The sequence below is a fragment of the Balaenoptera acutorostrata genome, chromosome 9, assembly GCF_949987535.1.
Source record: "Balaenoptera acutorostrata chromosome 9, mBalAcu1.1, whole genome shotgun sequence".
Classification (NCBI taxonomy): domain Eukaryota; kingdom Metazoa; phylum Chordata; class Mammalia; order Artiodactyla; family Balaenopteridae; genus Balaenoptera; species Balaenoptera acutorostrata.
The window spans coordinates 89,818,096-89,837,385 of NC_080072.1; the positions used below are offsets into that span (position 1 = coordinate 89,818,096).

A 19,290-nucleotide genomic window follows, 5' to 3' on the forward strand; every position below is an offset into this window, starting at 1 on the left:
AAACCGGCGAAGGAAGTGACGTAAAAAAGGAGCGCCTCCGAGAACGCGAGCTGGGAGCACGTCGAGGCCATGGCCCCTCGGCGCCTCCTGTTGGTTGGGGAGGGGAATTTCTCCTTCGCTGCCGCTCTGAGCGAGAACCTGGATCCGAGCACCAGTATAACTGCCACCTGCCCCCATCGCCCGGCCGACTTGGCCCAGGATCCGCTGGCCCGGGAGAATCTGCAGCGCCTGCGCGAGCGAGGTAGCGAGGCCCACCCCTCCGTGAAGCCCCGCCCAGCTGTGGCACCGCCCAAAGTGGAAAGGGTGGGCACGCGGGGATTCAAGGAATCTGGAGGTTGCTCTTGGTCTTTACATGGACATTTACAGAGAGCCTGCTGTGTGCCTAGACCTGGGTTGTTTTGCACGGTTCAAGTTAGGGAGGGGTTTTCTCTCGTTCCAGGTCTTAAGACATCCTTCTGTCTGTATTTCGTTCCAGGTGCCGAGGTACGCTTTGGTGTGGACTGCACCCAGCTGGTAGATGCCTTTGAACTGCAAGACAGAGAGTTTGATCGAATTTATTTTAACTTTCCTCACTGTGGACGCAAAGCTGGAGTAGCTAAGAACAGGGAACTGCTTGCCAAGTTTTTCCAGAGGTGAGCACTCACAAGTGAAATGTTTAAGATGTACATTACATAGTTACTGCACTCAAACATGTTAGTCTGGGAAATATGGCGTATAAGAGAGTATAATGCTCCAAAGGAACCCACACTCTAGTTGGAAAGGGAGACATTTAACCCTAAATGCTAAATAAAAGTACTAATAATGTACTGTCGGGCTGGCAAAGGGAGGATCATCTATTTTTGATAATGCAAAATGATGGTAGTATAGTCTAATTAAGGAGCCAGACTGCCTGCATTCAAATTCCCACCCACCACTTAATAGTTTTGTGATTTTTGTGATTAAGTTTACTTGATCCTTACTTGCTTTTGCTTCCTCATCCATAAACTGAAGATATTAACAGTAACTACCTCATAAAATTATTGTGAACGCAAAACCGTGCTTTATACTATTATACCATAACACATGATACTAATGGAGGTCTCTTTGGCTCATAGTTGTCATGAAACTTTTCACAGAGGCAGTATTTTAAGTTAACAGGCAGGAGGGGAGTGAAAAGAACAACTTTCTAAGTGGGGAAGAACAGCCTGATCGTTGAATCACATATAAGAACTTTACAGACATTGACTTTTCAATGAGATATAGATGAACAATACAAAAACAACACTGGATAACTCTGTGGTCAGCCACTAGTATCAGTTATGAGTTGAACATTGAATTTAAATTCTTGTTTACTTCCAGCTACTATTTTTGCATGTTTGAAGTCTAATAGACCTTTGCAAATAGATATGATTGGATTTTAATTATTTCACAGCCAAACCATATATATACAGCTAACTCCTGCGGTAACTTCTACTTGTTTCTGATAAACGGCTGGTGTTTCCCTACCCTCGTTAGCTGTGCGGATGTTCTTGCAGAGGAAGGAGAAGTCCATGTGGCATTGTGTAGAGGACAAGGTGGGACTCCTGCTGATAAGCCCATGAGAGAATGGCACAACAGTTGGCAAGTGGTTGCTATGGCAGCTCTGGGGGGATTTATTTTAAGTGATGTGCATCTCTTCAGCTGTGAGGCTGTGCCGGGGTACAAGTGCACTGGATATAGGTAAGTAATAACAGAGTTCTAAGCCTTTTCCATCTCTCTCACTAATGATAAAAAAATTCTCAGAGACAAACTTTTTCCTTGTCTATTTCTTGACTCAGTCTCTAGAAATACTTGCTTTCTTTAATAATGACAGACTTAATAATTGCTGTCTATTTTGCCAGGAGTCAAGATAAGTCCTTTCATGTAGAAGGTGCTTTGAACCATATCTTTACCCGGAGCTTACCCTATGAAGGTTTGCAACCAAGAATTTCCAGGATCAAACTGGGTGACCAGTGGTTTTCTTTTCTAGAACCAGAAGTACTTGTAGGAAAGCTGAACAGGTAACCTGATTTTACCAGAAATCACTTCTATCTCTAGTTGTGTCCTGATTGGCTTGATAATCAGGCAACCATACATGGAATGGATGCCACATTAATTGTTAATGATGTCATGCTGTGAATACTTGTCAGTCTGGCCTGCACAAGCCTCTTTAGAATTAAAAATTGTCATATTTTCTGCAAATATCATATGATATCACTTATATGTGGAATCAGAAAAAAAGGGTGCAAATGAACTTATTTACAAAACAGAAATAGAGTTACAGATGTAGAAAACAAACTTATGGTTACCAGGGGATAAGGTGGGGTGATAAATTGGGAGATTGGGATTGACATATACACCCTACTATATATAAAATAGATAACTAATAAGGACCTACTGTATAGCACAAGGAACTCTACTCAATACTCTGTAATGGCCTATATGGGAAAAGAATCTAAAAAAGAATGGATATATATATATGTATAACTGATTCACTTTGCTGTACACCTGAAACTAATACAACATTTTAAATCAACTATACTCTATTAAAATTTTTTTTTAAATTGTCATATTTTCTGTTATATTGTAGGCTGTGAGAGTTCTGAAACACACGATATCTCTCTTTATGGTAGATGATTTCTTTGTTTCCTTTCCAGATCAACTTAAGGATAATTCTTTTCTATACAGCTATTTGTGCTTTTAATTCTAGCTACGTTATAATTATTAATAATTTTAAGTTTAAAAAGTTATTTTTGTTTGTGTTTAAACAGGGGTTTCCTAGAAGCACCTTCATATCATCCTATCAAAACCATAAATGAGAAACTCATTGCTGAATTGGGGAAAGCTTTCCCTCTAAAAAGGCTGAAGTGTTCTTCCCCTTTGCTGCCACAGGGAGACACCAGTGTTCTCACTTCCTGCCACTGTGACATCCTATCATCTGCCTTTTGGATTAGTCTCCGTGAAGATAACTCAAATTTTGAGTCCCTGACTGGTGGGACAACACAAGACATGGAGGACTTTCTAGTGTCATTTTCAGAACTCAGCCTTCCCAAGAACCCTAGAAGAGACAGTAAGGAAGAAGCTCAGGAAGGAATGTATGGCCAGGCCAAGGTCTGCCTTAGACCTTCTCTTCTAGTTCATGTTCAGGCTCTAATCCAAGCACCAGACTTCCTCCCAGGTTCTCTGTACATCCTCAGTGGACCTGTCTTTCAGAAGTGCCGCATCTCACCTTTCACAATGCCAGCATTTCATGAGACTTTGTTTATCCTTGGATTTAATAAAAATCTGAAGGATGGCTGTCTTCAGTCACTACTGGATCATCTGAAGGGCGTTCTAGATAGCCTTCTGACCCAGACATTGCTCAAGGGCTCTAAGCTGGGCAGTTCAGTGGAATTTGTCTTTCAACCACGTGGGGAAGATTATATGATCATTGTGAAGTCTCAAAATTTTGGCCCAGATTGTGTTAAGGATTTGATTATTGGGTCTGTTACCACATCTGCTACAAGCATCATACACAAAGACCAGTGTTTTGTGTGTGTGTCTATGAACTTGGACCTATTAGCCATGCTTGTCTGGGGTATCTCTGATTGGAGGATGTTGTGGACCTTTGATAAACGTTTCCTGAAGAATTTTGCCCCTGGGAAAATAGAACCCTTTAAAAGCTATTCCCTATATCCTCCATACTATGTGCATGATATTAGTTTTTGGTTAGATACAAAGAAAAGATTTGATGAAGTAGAGTTTCACACTGTGGCCCGAGCAGTGTCGCAGGACACTGTCATATCCATACAATTCCTTAGTCGTTTTCAGCATCCAAAGACGGAACAGGTCAGCCTCTGCTATAGATTGACCTACCAGACCTGTGACAAGGCCCTCACCCAGCAGCAGGTAGCATCAATGCAGTCCCAGCTAAGGAAGGAGATTCAACAACGACTACACGTGACACCTCGGTAGTTTAGTAAATTCATCTCTACATAGTGATCCTCATGGGTGTGGATGAAAAAGACCAATTGGTAATCGGTAGTTCTTTCTAGACTTTTTTTTTTTTTTAATCTTTTACTTTGTGACTATAGCTACTGATGGTTGACTTTAAAGATACCTGTGACTCGATCACTTAAAATTTACAGACTATAATGTGAGTGGTGACCTTTGGAGTTGTGCAATATTTTGTTCATGAGTAATGACTAGGAAAACAAACAAAACAGCATCTTATACACTAGATGCTGTAATGCTGAAGCAGTAGAATTTGAGTGTCTCATCAAATATATTTATATTTTCCGAATTGTCAATTCCTCTTTCCTTAACTCTATCATATCATCTCTCTAAATCAGTTGAGAGTAATTTTTAGAGTCAGACAGACCAGCATTTATTACCTTGGGTAAGTTGCAAGTGCTCCGTATTATTGGTATCATCATCATGTTTATTCTGTGGTTGACTGCTGTTAAAGTCATGGAACTAAGTAAGTGTCACACTTAGAGTTCACACCTGGGTCTGTCTTGACTCTAAAGCCCCTGTTCTTTCTGCCACTTTCTGTTACTTTACTTCTCCTTCCATAGTTTTTTCAACAGTAATCTCTGAACTGTGATTAACTCTACCCTTTTCCCCCCTAGATTTTGGGACTTCCTGTAAGCATCTCTAAGGGACATTGGGAGATTGGCTCAGCCCAGGACTCTGCAGAATGGGGTGCTATAATGTGCATTAATGGATGTTCCTGTTAATTAATAGTTAGGCTCCACTGATTGGAGCTATATTGTAAACTCTGTGAAGGAAATAAAACTGTCTCATTAATTTCTTTAAAAAAATTTTTTTTTAATTGAAGTATAGTTGATTTAATATGTTGTCTATTTATTCTTGCATTTGGAGAAGAGCATGTGGAAAGGCAAGAATTGAAGCAAAGAAACAAATTAGGAGGTTATTATAATAATGCAACCAAGATATGATGGTGACCTGGACCAGGGTGGTAAAAAGTGTTTGGACTGGGTAATAATTAGAAGGACTTACTGATGATTTAAATATATGTGCATGCATGAATGTTTTGGAGTTAGAGAAATAGAGGAATCAAACAGAGTCCCTAGGTTTTTGATCCAAGCAACTGGGAGAACAGAAGCGTTTTTAATCAGAATAGGAAAACTGGCATGGGAATAAGTTTGGGGAGAGAAGAATCAAGGGATCTCTTATGGACATATGTATTGCTTAGCTCTCCACATAGACTTAAAGCTACTCGAGGGCAGGTAATGTGATTTATAGCTTTCTTCCATCCCCAGTAGTGCCTGGTACATGTGAAACCAAGCAGACCCTGCAGGGCCTTCCTGGGGACAGATTCCCCCACCCTCTCCGAGTCTCCCGCCTCTTGTTTGCAGAAAAGCTTTAGCCTCCTAGGCCTTTCCTGAACTCTAAAGAGTAGTTTTTTGTTTTGTTTTTCTGTTTTGGCTGCGCGGCATGTGGGATCTTAATTCCCTGACCAGGGATCGAATCTGCGTCCCCTGCAATGGAAGCGCGGAGTCTTAACAACTGTACCACTAGGGAAGTCCACCAAAGAGTAGATTTAATCTGAGAAATGAGAAAATGCAGAAACAAAGGAAAAGAGTCATGTAAGACAAAATAATGATAGTTTAGCCATAAAAAAAGTCAAGTACCTTTAGTTCCTCCTCAAGGGCCATAGATAATATTCTGAGCCATATCCTTGTATGTTTTATTGATACTAAACCCCCACCAGGTGGAAGAAGTTAATTGCATGCTGATCACCAGCACAAAGACCACAGGAGGTTGATGCTGTTGACCCCTCAAATACCAACCTGTTACCTCATCACCAACCAATCAAGGATGTCCATGAGCTGATAATGCACACCTCAACTCTTTCCCTCACCTTGCCTTTAAAAAACCTTCCCTGAAAGCTTCAGGGAGTTTCGGTCTTTTGAGCATAAGCTGCCTCTTCTCCTGCAATAGACACTGTACTTTGCTTCAACACAACCTGGTGTCAGTACATTGGCTTTTCTGTGTGTAGGCGAGCAGACCCAATTTTGGTTTGGCATCACTTGGATGAGGTATCATTTGAGCTGGATCTTAAAACAAGGGCAGGGTTGTGATGGAAGGATTGTTAGGCAAGGAGGGCATGCATTCCAGGCAGAGGGCATACATGAGCAGAGGTAGAGATATGGGAGCATCTGGGGTACTTTACAGGCTAGCTGGAACATAAAATGTGTATAGGAAAGTAGTGGGAGATAAGATTAGAAAAGTAGGTTGGGGCTGTAGTATTTTTGAAAATTAATTGGACAGTATTGCACCGGATCAATCTGAGATGGGAGATCCCTGTAAGGATGCTACTGTAGTAGACTTGGGTAGAGTCAGGGAGGGGGCTGCACTAGAGTGAAATGAAAAGGAGGTGGCTGTATGACATATAGTTACACTGAGATGTCTGAATTTGGCAACTAGTAATTCCATGTGGGAATTGAGCAATAGGACCAATCTCCATTGTTAATACTCAGGAATTTTCAGTATGAAGTCATAACTTGGGACCCTGTCAAGTTTAGCACTCCCTCTATAACCTTGTTTTACTTACTGGTACAGAGCTTCACAGGGTGGGATAGAGCTCTGTGATTGGAGTAGGCAGAGTGTCAGGAACAGATGAATGACCTCTGAGAGTCACAGGCATGGTATCATCAAAGTGCCCATGCAAAAATGCCTGTGTGAAATCAAGAGCTTTCTCCTGGTTGGAAGAGCATGGATTTTGTACTAAGACCTGGGTTGGAACATGGCTCCATCACTTCCTAGCTATGCAACCTTGGACCTCAGTCTCCTTTTTGATAAAACAAGGTTGTTGTATTATATTTTAAAAGGATAAAATATATTAAATGCTTACCATAATGCTGTAGTAGCAATGGCAGTGACTGGCGTCTGGTTGAATTTGCTGCACAGAGTTTCTTCAGTCTTTCACTTTTCTCCTCATTCTGTATTCTGCCATTATGGCTTCATCTCTCTGAAGCAGTTAATTAGCTACAGGCTGTCCCTATCACTTGCCAAAATATAAAGGACAAGGTGTCAGTGATCTTTAAAGAACTTCCTCTTTTGTAGGCGGCTGTGCTATGATTTTTAACTGAATATCTGCGTACTGGGTGGAATTAATTACTCCCTATTTGTGCTTTCTTTTAAACAGGGATGCTGAAGGACAGTATTTGTAGGAGAGTGGAGAATGCTGAGAAGTGAAGGCAGAGAGAGTTAGAGGGAGGGAGGCATGCCTAGAGTTACAAGTATGTGGAAGGGTTAGCTACAACGGCCAAAGTAAAGTCTCAGGTCGCATTTCTTTTCTACCCAGGGATTTGCCGCAATTAGCCCAGAACACTATAATTTAGTCGTGTCTGCGCATGTCGAGGTCTTTTGTCCCTCGGCGGACACCGTTGCCAGCCAAAGGCTATGTCTCCGCGCTCGTCGCCTTCGTAGGGCGCCGAGTTCTACCTTTTTTCCCACTCTTGCCATGGCAAGCCGAGGAGCCCGGCAGCGCCTGAAGGGAAGCGGGGGCAGCGGCGGGGACACGGCCTCGGCCGCCGACAAGCTGCGGGAACTGCTGTGCAGCCGGGAGGCGGGCAGCGCAGAGCCCCGGCCCGAGTAGGTGTGCGGGCGCGGCGGGGGCGTGGCCGGGCGGCGGGCGGCGCGGGGCTGCGGGGGGAGGGTCTCGCCCGGGCGGTGCGGTGCTGCGCCCGGCCCGGCCTTCCCGCCGGGAGGGCCCACAGCCTCTTCAGCCTGCTCTTTCTGCTCTTACAGGGCGGGTGGACGCTGGGTCTTCACCCACCTTAGATTAGATCCCCCAGCTCGGGTACCGTGTTGCTAGTGGAGAAAGCCTGCAGGTCTGTGCGGCTTCCGGCCCAGGCCCAGGGTGGGCTGGCGTCGCGGTGTCTGTGTGGCCGAGCCGCCGTGGGGGACGTAGGCGAGAGCAGAGAGTACCTTTTCCGGCTGTCTCTCCCAGCTTCCTTCAGTCCCCGCAGAGTCCCGACCCTTTAGTCTTCTGTGTGGGCCCCACCACCTTGCACACCAGCAAACACCTCTCTTTTCAAGCCGGAGGGGCTGCAGGTTAAGCCTGCGCTGGGGATCTGTCAGCATATGGAATTGGAAAAGGTGATGTCCACTGCACAAGTTAGCCTCTGGGCATTTGAACAGATGGGGAAATGAATAAAGCCATGGAAAGTAATGACCTTGTTAGGAGAATAAAGAAAAGGCGAATAAGAGCTTGTGGCCTGTAAGTGAGCGATTTGTTGGTTTGGGGTAAGCGGAGTGTCATAGATGCAAAGAACTAAAGTGCATGAATTAGCTTACACATTAAAAGCAGGAAGTAATGACTAACGTGGATTAAGGTCTTAATTCGTTCCTTATTTATTCTACTCAGGACAATTAATGGTTCACCCTTTTAGGTGACTAACTCATGTGCTTTGGTGTCTCTTGACCTGTTGTCCTTTCTGTCTCGTTTTAGCCCTTCTAGTTAGCAGGTCCTTTCTGACACACACTTTTTTTGCTTCTGAGCAGGTTATCTGGGAACAAAGCAGGACAAGTCTGGGCACCTGAAGGATCTACTGCTTTCAAGTGTCTGCTCTCAGCAAGGTTATGTGCTGCTCTCCTGAGCAACATCTCTGACTGTGATGAAACATTCAACTACTGGGAACCAGTAGGTGATTTCTTTAGTTTTCTTTTTTTGTTCTTGATTTCACTGCTTGGAACCTTGTTATTAAATCGAGATACAAATGATATACAAGTGTGACTATTAGTAAAATAACCTTATTTTCATTTCTGTATTCTAAGCTGATGATTTACCTACTATTGAAGGATATAGGAATTTGCTGTTATACAAAAAAGGTGTAATTTGTAATTTTCTTAAAAATTTTTTTAAGTCAAAATAATACTTTGAGGTAGTTTAAAAATATTAAATGTAAAAGAAAAGCAGAAACTCCCTGTTCCACTTCTCATGGCCAAATCATTGTCCCCAGAGGCAACCACTTTCTTTAAACTTTTTTGGTTTTTTTCTTCTGATGTTTACTAAAATAAACAATGTTGCTACATACTATGCTTATATTGCTGTTTCTTGATTTATACTTTTATAAGTCTGTTGGACTCCCTGTTATAGGAAATGCAGAGGTGAAATTTTGATCACATTTTGCATAAAAAAATAAGGAATGCTTAGGGTAGGTAGTTTAAGGAAAATACGAGATTTAGAGTTTTCCTGTTTTGGTTAATGAGTATTTTTAAAAAAATAAATAGAGGGTAAAATTCAAGCTTTCAGTGTTGGCCAAACAATAATCTTGTAGGATTTATAATGTCTTAATATTTTTCAGTATTGGGTCATTTTGATTCTTATCCATTAGTTGCAAATCTTATTGAGAATTTCAGCATTTTTGTGTACCTTTGTCTCGTTAATACTTTTGCTTAGAAACTTCGCCTGCATCCTCTTAACAAGGATTTTTGGCCAATATAACCCTGAATCCATCCATTTTGTACTTTCAGACACACTACCTCATCTATGGGAAGGGGTTTCAGACTTGGGAATATTCCCCAGCTTATGCCATTCGCTCCTATGCTTACCTGTTGCTTCACGCCTGGCCAGCTGCATTTCATGCAAGAATTTTACAAACTAATAAGGTAAGGGCAGGCCAACCTGGAAGCAATCACAACTGATCAAGAGGTGGGTGAGTCTCTGGAACAGTTTTGTGATAAGGACCAAATATATTCGTAGTTAGGAGGGGATTTTTTTAAAGAAGAATCACTTATTCATTCATTATTCAACAAATATTAATGGAGCAACTTTTATTTGGTAGACACTTTGTTAAGTGCTGTGGGTGTAACAATGACCAAATCCCTGCCCTCATGGAATTTATAGTTCAGTGGAGAAGATGAACATGGAACAAGTAATTATAAATGCAATGGGTCATGGAGGAAATGTACAATGTGCAATGGGTTAGCATATTAGGGAGAGCTTAATTTAAACAGAATACTGAAGGATAATTAGGAGTTAACTGAGACCTAACCTGATTACCTTTCAGAAATTTGACTATGATGTGTCTTAGCATGGATTTCTTTGGGTTTATCCTGTTTGGAGTTTACTCAGCCTCTTGAATCTTTTCAAGAAGAAAAGATTTATCTTTTCATAAAGAAAAATCTTTATGTCTTTTCCCAAATTTGGGAAGATTTTAGCTGTTATTTTTTTTTAGTGCTTTTTCAGTCCTGCCCTGTTTCTCCTCTCCTGAGCCTCCAATGATGTGAATGTTAGATATTTTATTACAGTCCCATGGGTCCCTGAAGCTCTCTTCACTTTTTTCCAGTCTGTTTTCTCTGTGTTCAGATTGAAAAATTTCTGTCGTCTTTTTTCCTGTTCATTGATGCTTTCCCCTGTCTCCTTCCTTCTGCTGTTGAGCCTACCCATTGAACTTTTATTTTGGTTATTGTATTTTTTTCAGTTCTAAAATTTCCGTTTGGTTTTTCTTTTTATCTTCTATTTCTTTACTGAGACTTTCTATTTTTTCATTTGTTTCAAGCATGTTCTTAATTGCTTATTGAAGCATTTTTACAATGGCTCCTTTAAAACTTTGTCAGATAATTCTGATATCTCATCTCAGTTTTGGTATCTATTAATTGACTTTTTTCCTTCAGTTTGAGATCTTCCTGGTTGACAAGTAATTTTTAGTTGAAACTTGGACATTTTGGGTATTACAGTATGAGACTCTGGATCTTATTCATGGGCCCAGCCTGCTTCCTCTGCACTATTCTGCTTCTCTTTTAGCTGGCTTCTTTTGATACCACTGCAGCTGGAAAAAGGAGAGGGTTCTCCACCTTGTTACTGCCAATTGGGGCTAGAAGTCCAGGTTCCCAACTAGGCCTCCACTGATACCACCCTAGTGGTCAGGGTAGAGGTACCTCATTACTGCTAGGTTTGGGGGAGGTGGAAGTCCAGGCTCTCCAAGTGGTCTCAGAGGAAAGATATATTGGATGGGGGACTTAGTAGAGAAATAACAATATGCAATGCTTAAGGTTTTCATTTCCATTTGGATATCCACTGTCACTTCAAATTTGGCATATTCAACCCAGAATCCTACCTCTTACATCAGTGATACAAACAGCAAGCAAAACAGGAATGAAGATATCTGTTCTCTTGTTCTTTCTTCCAATTTCCTCCTTTTTAGGTTCTGCCAGTGGGAGCCACAGGGCAAGGGGGGGTTGTAGCTTATAGGGTCCCAGCCCCATCATCATAATTAGAGTAGAAAAGGGTGGATTGTTGCTGAGAGACAATATGGTAATAATTGGCACCCCTAGTGATGGTTACCTTTACAACTTGCTACCCTAAACAAGAACAGTTTTGTTTTGTCTCCCTGTGGATTGAGGTGTGAAATTCTCTGAATTATACACTCAGGAGTGGGATCCTGTACATAGATCCATGGGCTACTTAATTTCATGGAGCACTGCCAGATTGCTCTCGAGAATGGCTATTCAACTTTGTACTCCCTGCAACAATGTTTGGGGTTTCAGCTTCCTAACATCTGAGCACTTGATATTTCTGACTTTCTAATTTTTGCCCTTCTCATGTATATGAGATGCTTCTCATTTTAATTACATTTCTCTGACAACTAGTAAGGTGGAGAATTTCTTCATATATTTATTGGTCATTCATATTTCCTTTTCTGTGAATTACCTATTTACATCCTTTGCCTGTTTTTCAGTTGGGTTTTCTGGTTTTCTCTTGTGATTTGTAGAAGTTCTCAATAGTAACCCCTTGTAGGTTTTAGATACTGGAAATCCTTTCTCTTAGGCTGTCACCTGTCTACTAACTTTGTCTGTGGTCCTTTGTTGAACAGAAATCTTTAATTTTGATAGAGTCAAACCAATTAGTTTTTCACTTATGGTTGGTGGGTTTGGGGTCTTTCTAAAAGAAATCCTTCACCACAGGTCACAAAGATATTCTTACGTATTTTTCCCTAGTAACTTTATTATTTTATCTTTCACATACAAGGCTTTAGTCCATTTGAATTTTATTTTTTATAAATTGTGGAAAGATCCAGCTTTATTTTTTCCTATATGGTGAACTGGATTTTCCAGCACCATCTGCTAAATAATTCATCCTTTTGCTTCTGATTTGTAATACCATCTCTATCGTACATCTCATTCCCATGTATGTTTCTGGCCTTTTTAATTCTGTATCATTGGTCAGTTTGTCAGAGAGTACCATATTGCTTCTATTATTATGGCTTTGTAGTATGTGTTAATATTTGGCTGATGAATTTCTCACTGTATCCATTTTAAAAATTGTATTTTATTTTTAATTTTTTTAATATTTATGTATTTATTTATTTATTTGGCTGCACTGGGTCTTAGTTGCTGCCCGTGGGATCTTTAGCTGCGGCATGCGAACTCTTAGTTGCAACATGTGGGATCTAGTTCCCGGACCAGGGATTGAACCCAGTCCCCCTGCATTGGGAACGCGGAGTCTTTTAATCGCTGGACTGCCAGGGAAGCCCTTAAAATTGTATTTTAAAAATCATTTTAGGGACTTGCCTAGCAGCGCAGTGGTTAAGAATCCACCTGCCAACGCAGGGGACACGGGTTCGAGCCCTGGTGCAGGAGGATCCCATATGCCGCGGAGCAGCTAAGCCCGTGCGACACAATTACTGAGCCTGCGCTCTAGAGCTCGCGAGCCACAACTACTGAGCCCACGTGCCACAACTGCTGAAGCCCGCACGCCTAGAGCCTGTGCTCCACAACAAGATGAAGCCACCGCAATGAGAAGCCCGTGCACCGCAGCGAAGAGTAGCCTCCACTCGCTGCAACTAGAGAAAGCCTGCGCGCAGCAACGAAGACCCAATGCAGCCAAAATAAATAAATAAATAAATAAAATAAATTAATTAAAAAAAATCATTTTAGAATCAATTTGCCCCTCTCCCAAATTCTGGTAGGTATTGATTGGAGTTGCATTGAATTTATGTATTAATATGAGAATCAATATTTTTGGAGTGTTGAGTCATTCCATCCCTAAAATGATGTATTTATCCATTTAGTTAGGTTTTCAGTGTCTTTTAATAAAATTTAAACAATGTATCCATTTTAGGCTTATCCATTCTTTGACTAGGATAATGCCTAGATTCTTTATACTTTTTGTTACTGTTATGAATGGTATCTTATTTTCTGTAATTTTTGTAGGAGGTCATTGCAGGTGAGGAACACAATTGTGAGGAACACAGTTGATTTTTGCTTTTTGATCTTGATCGAAATCTCACTGAATTTCCTTATTAGTGTCAATGGTTTGTCAGGTGAATCTCTGGATTCTCTTTCATCTGTGCATGTAGAGTTTAGTTTCTTCTATTCCATTCCTTATATCTCATTTCTTTTTTGTGTCTTTTTGCACTAACCCAACATCCAGTTACTATGTTGAATATTAGTTGCTATGGGAGCATCACTGTCCTATTCCCAAATACAGTTCTTATATTAACTTGTGTTAATTTTTAACTTTCTAAGTGTGTTTTTGTACTCAACCAGATGAAGAGTCCTTAAGTGTGGATACCTTGTACTAAAATTATCTGTATTCCTAGTAGCATCTAGAGAGTGCTCAAAGTATAGTAGGTTTTCAGTATGGTTTTATTGAATTAATGAATGAACTTGGGCATTTGCTGATCACTTGATTGAACATAATGATGAAAACAAAGTACTTTTAAGTTATATGCAGTAATATTAATCATAGAATATATATAAATAGTGCTTATTTTCAGAGGTATTCATTGCTCTTAAACATACCAGTATACTGTAGTATAAAAGCTATTCGGTACAATTCTTATTATTTTGTTATTTTTATTTGTAAAATTCATGTCAATTCCTAAAATTAATAAAACCACATTACAGACATTTGAAAAATAGGAGGAAAAATATGTACCTAAGTCTCACTAGCCTGATACAGCCACTTTTACCATTTTATTATATTTCTTTCCAGTTTTTTCATATACAGTACTTCTGATTTCCATAGCTGTAACTCTGATGTATAAATGTTATATCATATATTTTCATTTAGTATTTTATAATATAATTTTATAATAATTACAATCAATTATTATAATTGTCTAAGAAATGCTTGTTGAATAAATGAGTTTTATATCATAAGAATTTTTCCACTGTCTTTGTAACCGTAAACTTTGATATGTGTATAATAATCCATGAATAGATATAATATAATTTAACCATTTCCCTGTAATTGAACATTTTGTAGTTTATAAAATAGTTTTTACTAAATTAGTAGAGCTGCAATTAGCATTTTTATGAATAGAACTCCTCCCCTCCCATATTTTGAGTTACTTCTATGGGCCGGAATCAGAGAAGTAGATATACTTCTGTACTTGAATTTAGGGATATGAAAATTTGCATGGTTCTTGATACATATTGCTTTTCAAAAGGATTATACCAATTTATAGTTATTAGTGACAAATGAGAGTGGTTTCATCTTTAAGAGTTTTTCTAACTTGTATCTGTAACTTCTGTTTTCTTGTTCTGGGTTTCTTTCAGATTCTTGTCTTTTACTTTTTACGATGTCTGCTGGCTTTTGTGAGCTGTATATGTGAACTTTACTTTTACAAGTGAGTATAAAAGCTTTGCTTCTAAAAGTGCTATGAGGAAGCCCAATATAGCATAGATTATTACTCTGATAGTAGAAGCAGTGTTTAGAAATAGAAAACATTTTCCTTCTAGCTTCTAATATTATATCTAAAGTGCAATTTCTTGTTTGAAACGAACCATTGGAAGGGAATACTTCTAATTATCGCTTTCTTTCCTGAGGTGATAAATGGCATATCTTCATATTATTAACTTTAATTCTGTTAATACATATCTAACTGGTATTTTATTTAGTAGGATTTAGTAGGGCCCTTTTTTTTTTTTCTTTTTTTTTTGTTTTGGTCCTAAGAGATAGGATCATGATTTCTTTCTTCTCCCTTTGAGCTTAGCTGATAGGAAATTATTCCCAGTGTGGGACTCACTGCTCTTATTTGCACCCAGTACATTGTCTTTCACCAAGTACCTATTGGTTGAATGAATATTAGTGAGAGTATTAAGCATTTAAGTGTTCCAGTAATAAAAATAGCTACCTTTTTTAACATGAAACCTAACAAACATCTTATTTTAATAATGCTTTAAAAGGTATCTGGGCTTAGTAATAATTATTTAAAGTCTTCCCACTGCAAAACAGCCAAAAATATCAGATAAAAAAGTTCTTTGGCCTTGACTCCGGGTAGAATAGAGGAAAAGAAAAGAAATCCAGTGTTGCCTTTGAGGATTGTAATCTTAAATTGGTCTTTATATGAGTTCAGGACTGAATTCAAATCACCCACATAGTCCCCTAAACCCCAAGTTGAGAATTTATTTTAAATTGTTCTGGGTTGTTAGTGTTCCCAGGCATCTTGCAAAAACAAATGTAAAATTTCTCTAGAGAAATGTATCCTTAATCCAGGTGTCAAAGCATTACCATAGATAAAGTTCTAGTGAACAGGAATTTATAGTAAAAATAAATGACAAAGCACAGAAGGGAACAAAACATTATGAGTGAGAGCCAGCAGAAATAACAAATCAATAGAACGCTGACCTGCAAAACTTCATTTATTAGGAATTACTAAAATAAGAAAATAAAATAATTACATTTAATATTTTTAAAGAAATAAAAGAAGGAATTGAAAACATAAAGAAGAAACAAGAGACTAAACAATCAATGGAGTGAAAAGGAACTTAAAGAATGGGAGAAAATATTTGCAAACCATATATCTGATAAGAGGTTCATTTCCAAAATGTATAAGGAACTCCTGTAACCCAATAGTAAAAAACCTAATAATCTAGCCAACATATATGAAAAGATGACAGTATCACTAATCATCAGGGAAATGCAAATCAAAACCACAGTGAGATCACTTCATATTTGTTAGAATGGCTCTTGCCTAAGGAGGCAAGAATATACAATGGAGAAAAGACAGTCTCTTCAGCAAGTGGTGTTGGGAAACCTGGACAGCCACATGTAAATCAATGAATTTAGAACACTCCCTCACACCATACACAAAAATAAACTCAAAATGGCTTAAAGACTTAAATATAAGACATGACACCATAAAACTCCTAGAAGAGAATATAGGCAAAACATTCTCTGACATAAGTGGTACCAATGTTTTCTTAGGTCAGTCTCCCAAGGCAATAGAAATAAAAGCAAAGATAAACAAATAGGACCTAATCAAACTTACAAGCTTTTGCACAGCAGAGGAAACCATAAACAAAACAAAAAGACAACCTACAGACTGGGGGAAAATATTTGCAAATGATGTGACCAGCAAGGGCTTAATTTCCAAAATACACAAACAGCTCCTACAACTCAATAACAAAAAAACAAAGAACCCAATCAAAAAATGGGCAGAAGCCCTAAACAGACATTTCTCTAAAGAAGACATACAGATGGCCAATAAGCACATGAAAAGATGCTCAACATTGCTAATTATTAGAGAAATGCAAATCAGAACTACAGTGAGGTATCACCTCGCATTGGTCAAGATGGCTATCATCAAAAAGTCTACAAAAAATAAAGGCTGAGAGGGTGTGGAGAAAAGGAAACCCTCCTACACTGTTGGTGGGAATGTTAATTGCTGCAGCCACTATGGAGAACAGTATGGAGGGTCCTTAAAAAACTAAAAATAGAATTGTCATATGATCAGCAATCCCACTCTTGGGCATATATCCACAGAAAACTGTAATTCGAAAAGATACATGCACCCCAGTGTTCATTGCAGCACTATTTACAATGGCCGAGACATGGAAGCAACCTAAATGTCCATTGATAGATCAATGGATAAAGAAAATGTGTGTGTGTATGTGTGGGTGTGTATGTATATATGTATATATATATATATACATACACACATATACACACCCACACATACACACACAAAATACAATACTACGCAGCCATAAAAAAGAATGAAATAATACCATTTGCAACATGGACGGATCTAGAGATTATCATACTAAGTGAGGTAGGTCAGAAAGAGAAGGACAAATACCATATGATATCACTTATATGTGGAATCTAAAATATGATACAAATGAACGTATTTACAAAACAGAAACTCACATAGAAAACAGACTCACATAGAAAACAGACTTACATAGAAAAGAAAGTTATGGTTACTAAAGTGGAAAGGGGGTGGGGGAGGGATAAATTAGGAGTTTGGGATTAGCAGATACAAACTAATATATATAAAATAAACAACAAGGTCCTACTGTATAGCACAGGGAAGTATATTCAATATCCTGTAATAAACTGTAATAGAAAAGAATATGAAAAAAATATATATATGTATATATACTTTGAATCACTGCTGTACGCCAGAAACTAACAACATTGTAAATCAACTATACTTCAATTAAAAAAACGAAAAAAGAATAGCTCTTGTCTAAAAACAAAGGCAAGTATTAGTGAGGATGTAGAGAAATTGGAACACTTGCACACTGTTGGTGGGAATGCAAAATGGTACTGCCACTGTGGAAAACAGTATGAGGTTCCTCAGAAAATTAAAAATAGAGCTACCATATGATCCAGCAAACCCACTTCTGGGAATTTATATAAAAGAATTGAAATCAGGATCTCAAAGCAGTATTTGCACTCCAATATTCGTTGCAGCATTATTCACAATAGCCAAGATTGGAAACAACCTAAATACCCAGTGAGAGGTGAATGGAGTGGGGGACATGGTATACAATGGAGTATTATTCAGTCTTAAAAAAGAAGGAAATTCTGCAAATGTGATGACGTGGATGAACCTTGAGGAAATTGTGCTAAGGGAAATAACTGGTCACAGAAGAGCAAATATTGCATGATTCCACTTTCATGAGTTATCTAAAATAGTTGAACTCATGGAAGCAAGGGATAGAATTGTGGCTGCCCAGTTTGGGGGCAGGTGGAAACGGAAAGTTGCTAATCAATGAGTATAAAGTTTCACTTATGTGATGTGAATTAGCTGTGGAGATCTGCTGTACAACATTATGCCTATAGATAACAATACTGTATTTTACATTTAAAAATCTGTAGAGAAGGTAGATCTTATATTAAGTGTTCTTACCACAATAAAATAAAAAGGATTAAAAAGAAGAAAACAAATGAGACTACAAAAATGACCAGGCAGATTTGGAAAAGAACCAAACAGAACTTCTAGAAATGAAAAAATAATAATTGATATTGAAAATTCAGTAGATCAAATAACTGATTAGACACTTCTAATAAGTAAACTAGAAGATTGATCTGAAGAAACTACTAAGAATGTAGTACAGAGTGACAGGAAGGAAATACGAGAGGTTAAGAAATGTGTGTGGTAGAGTTGAAAGATCTGATGTATATCTAATCAGATCTAGGAGAGATAGAATAGGGAGAGGCAGGATTCAGGGAAGTAACAGCTAATAAGATTTTTCCAGAATCAAAGGAGAAAATATGCTAATCCACAGATTCAGGAAGCCTAACATCCTGAGCTGGATAAATAAAAAGGAATTGGTAAGACTGTGTAAAACAAAGGACAAAGAAGATCTTACAAGTTGACAGAGGACTAATATAAAACCTACAAAGGAATGTCAGGCAGTTAGACCAACAAAAGCATTCTCGAAAGCCAGAAGACAAAAAATATGTTCCAAGTTCTGTGAGAAAATGACTGTCATCCTAAAATTATGTACTCAGCTAAACCACCTTTTAAGACCAAGAGTTAAATAAAGACTTTTCAGACAAAATATAAAGAAAGATCAAACAAAAGCCAGAATTTACCATTAAGAGATCCTCACTAAAGAACTTTCTAAAGGATATATTTAGGAAGAAACAAAATTATTTCAGAAAGAAGCTCTGAGATGCAATAAGGAACCTGAGCAAGAAAATAGGTAACACATAGTTATGTCTGAACAGATATTGACTAAATGAAGCAATGATCACCTCTAATAATGTTTTATTTATAGGGTTGAAAAGGCCTGTAAGACAGAAGTAAAAGGAGGTATATAATTGCTTTAGAAACATTGACTTAGATAACCATTTATTAAAACTTTGGTATATATCCTAGTCTTTTTTTCTGATAACTGTCATCTATTGAGCAACTCTGTGCCTGGCATTCTTCTGCGCACTTTACCATGCATTGCCCTCACAGAAACCTTATGCAGTAAGTATTATCATTATCTTCATTTAACAGATGAGGAATCTGACAGATTATGTAACTAGATGAGGGTACCACTGCTAGTGAGTGGAAGGGCCAGAATTTTAACCTGTGCCCATCTGAGGCC

The 19,290-nt window shown here is 38.7% G+C and overlaps 2 protein-coding genes across 10 annotated transcripts in view; both read left to right on the forward strand.

The window, feature by feature from the left end:
• The first annotated feature begins 14 nt into the window (after positions 1–14).
• Positions 15–4,820, forward strand: FDXACB1 (ferredoxin-fold anticodon binding domain containing 1). Its single transcript, XM_007172963.2, has 5 exons — positions 15–241; positions 476–632; positions 1,495–1,698; positions 1,860–2,018; positions 2,769–4,820. The coding sequence occupies exons 1-5, from the start codon at positions 70–72 to the stop codon at positions 3,949–3,951; spliced, it is 1,875 nt and encodes a 624-aa protein (XP_007173025.1). The 5' UTR covers positions 15–69; the 3' UTR covers positions 3,952–4,820.
• A 2,581-nt stretch (positions 4,821–7,401) lies between these two features.
• Positions 7,402–19,290, forward strand: part of ALG9 (ALG9 alpha-1,2-mannosyltransferase) — a 96,538-nt gene continuing 84,649 nt past the window's right edge. For 3 of the 9 annotated variants that reach the window (XM_007172965.2, XM_007172964.2, XM_007172967.2), the window contains exons 1-4: positions 7,402–7,599; positions 8,512–8,650; positions 9,484–9,618; positions 14,515–14,585. In XM_007172965.2, coding sequence (XP_007173027.2) covers positions 7,469–7,599; positions 8,512–8,650; positions 9,484–9,618; positions 14,515–14,585 — 476 coding nt within the window. In that variant the 5' untranslated portion in view covers positions 7,402–7,468. Of the gene's footprint in view, positions 7,604–7,658; positions 7,839–7,858; positions 8,228–8,511; positions 8,655–9,483; positions 9,619–14,514; positions 14,586–19,290 lie in introns of those variants that run through there. The other 6 variants (XM_057552464.1, XM_057552465.1, XM_057552463.1 and 3 more) reach the window with 6 other exon arrangements.

Coding starts and splice junctions, on each gene's coding strand:
- FDXACB1 (XM_007172963.2), top strand. CDS start 70: ATGGCCCCTCGGCGCCTCCTGTTGGTTGGGGAGGGGAATTTCTCCTTC. Junction 242..475: donor GCAGCGCCTGCGCGAGCGAG/GTAGCGAGGCCC, acceptor ATTTCGTTCCAG/GTGCCGAGGTACGCTTTGGT. Junction 633..1,494: donor CTTGCCAAGTTTTTCCAGAG/GTGAGCACTCAC, acceptor TACCCTCGTTAG/CTGTGCGGATGTTCTTGCAG.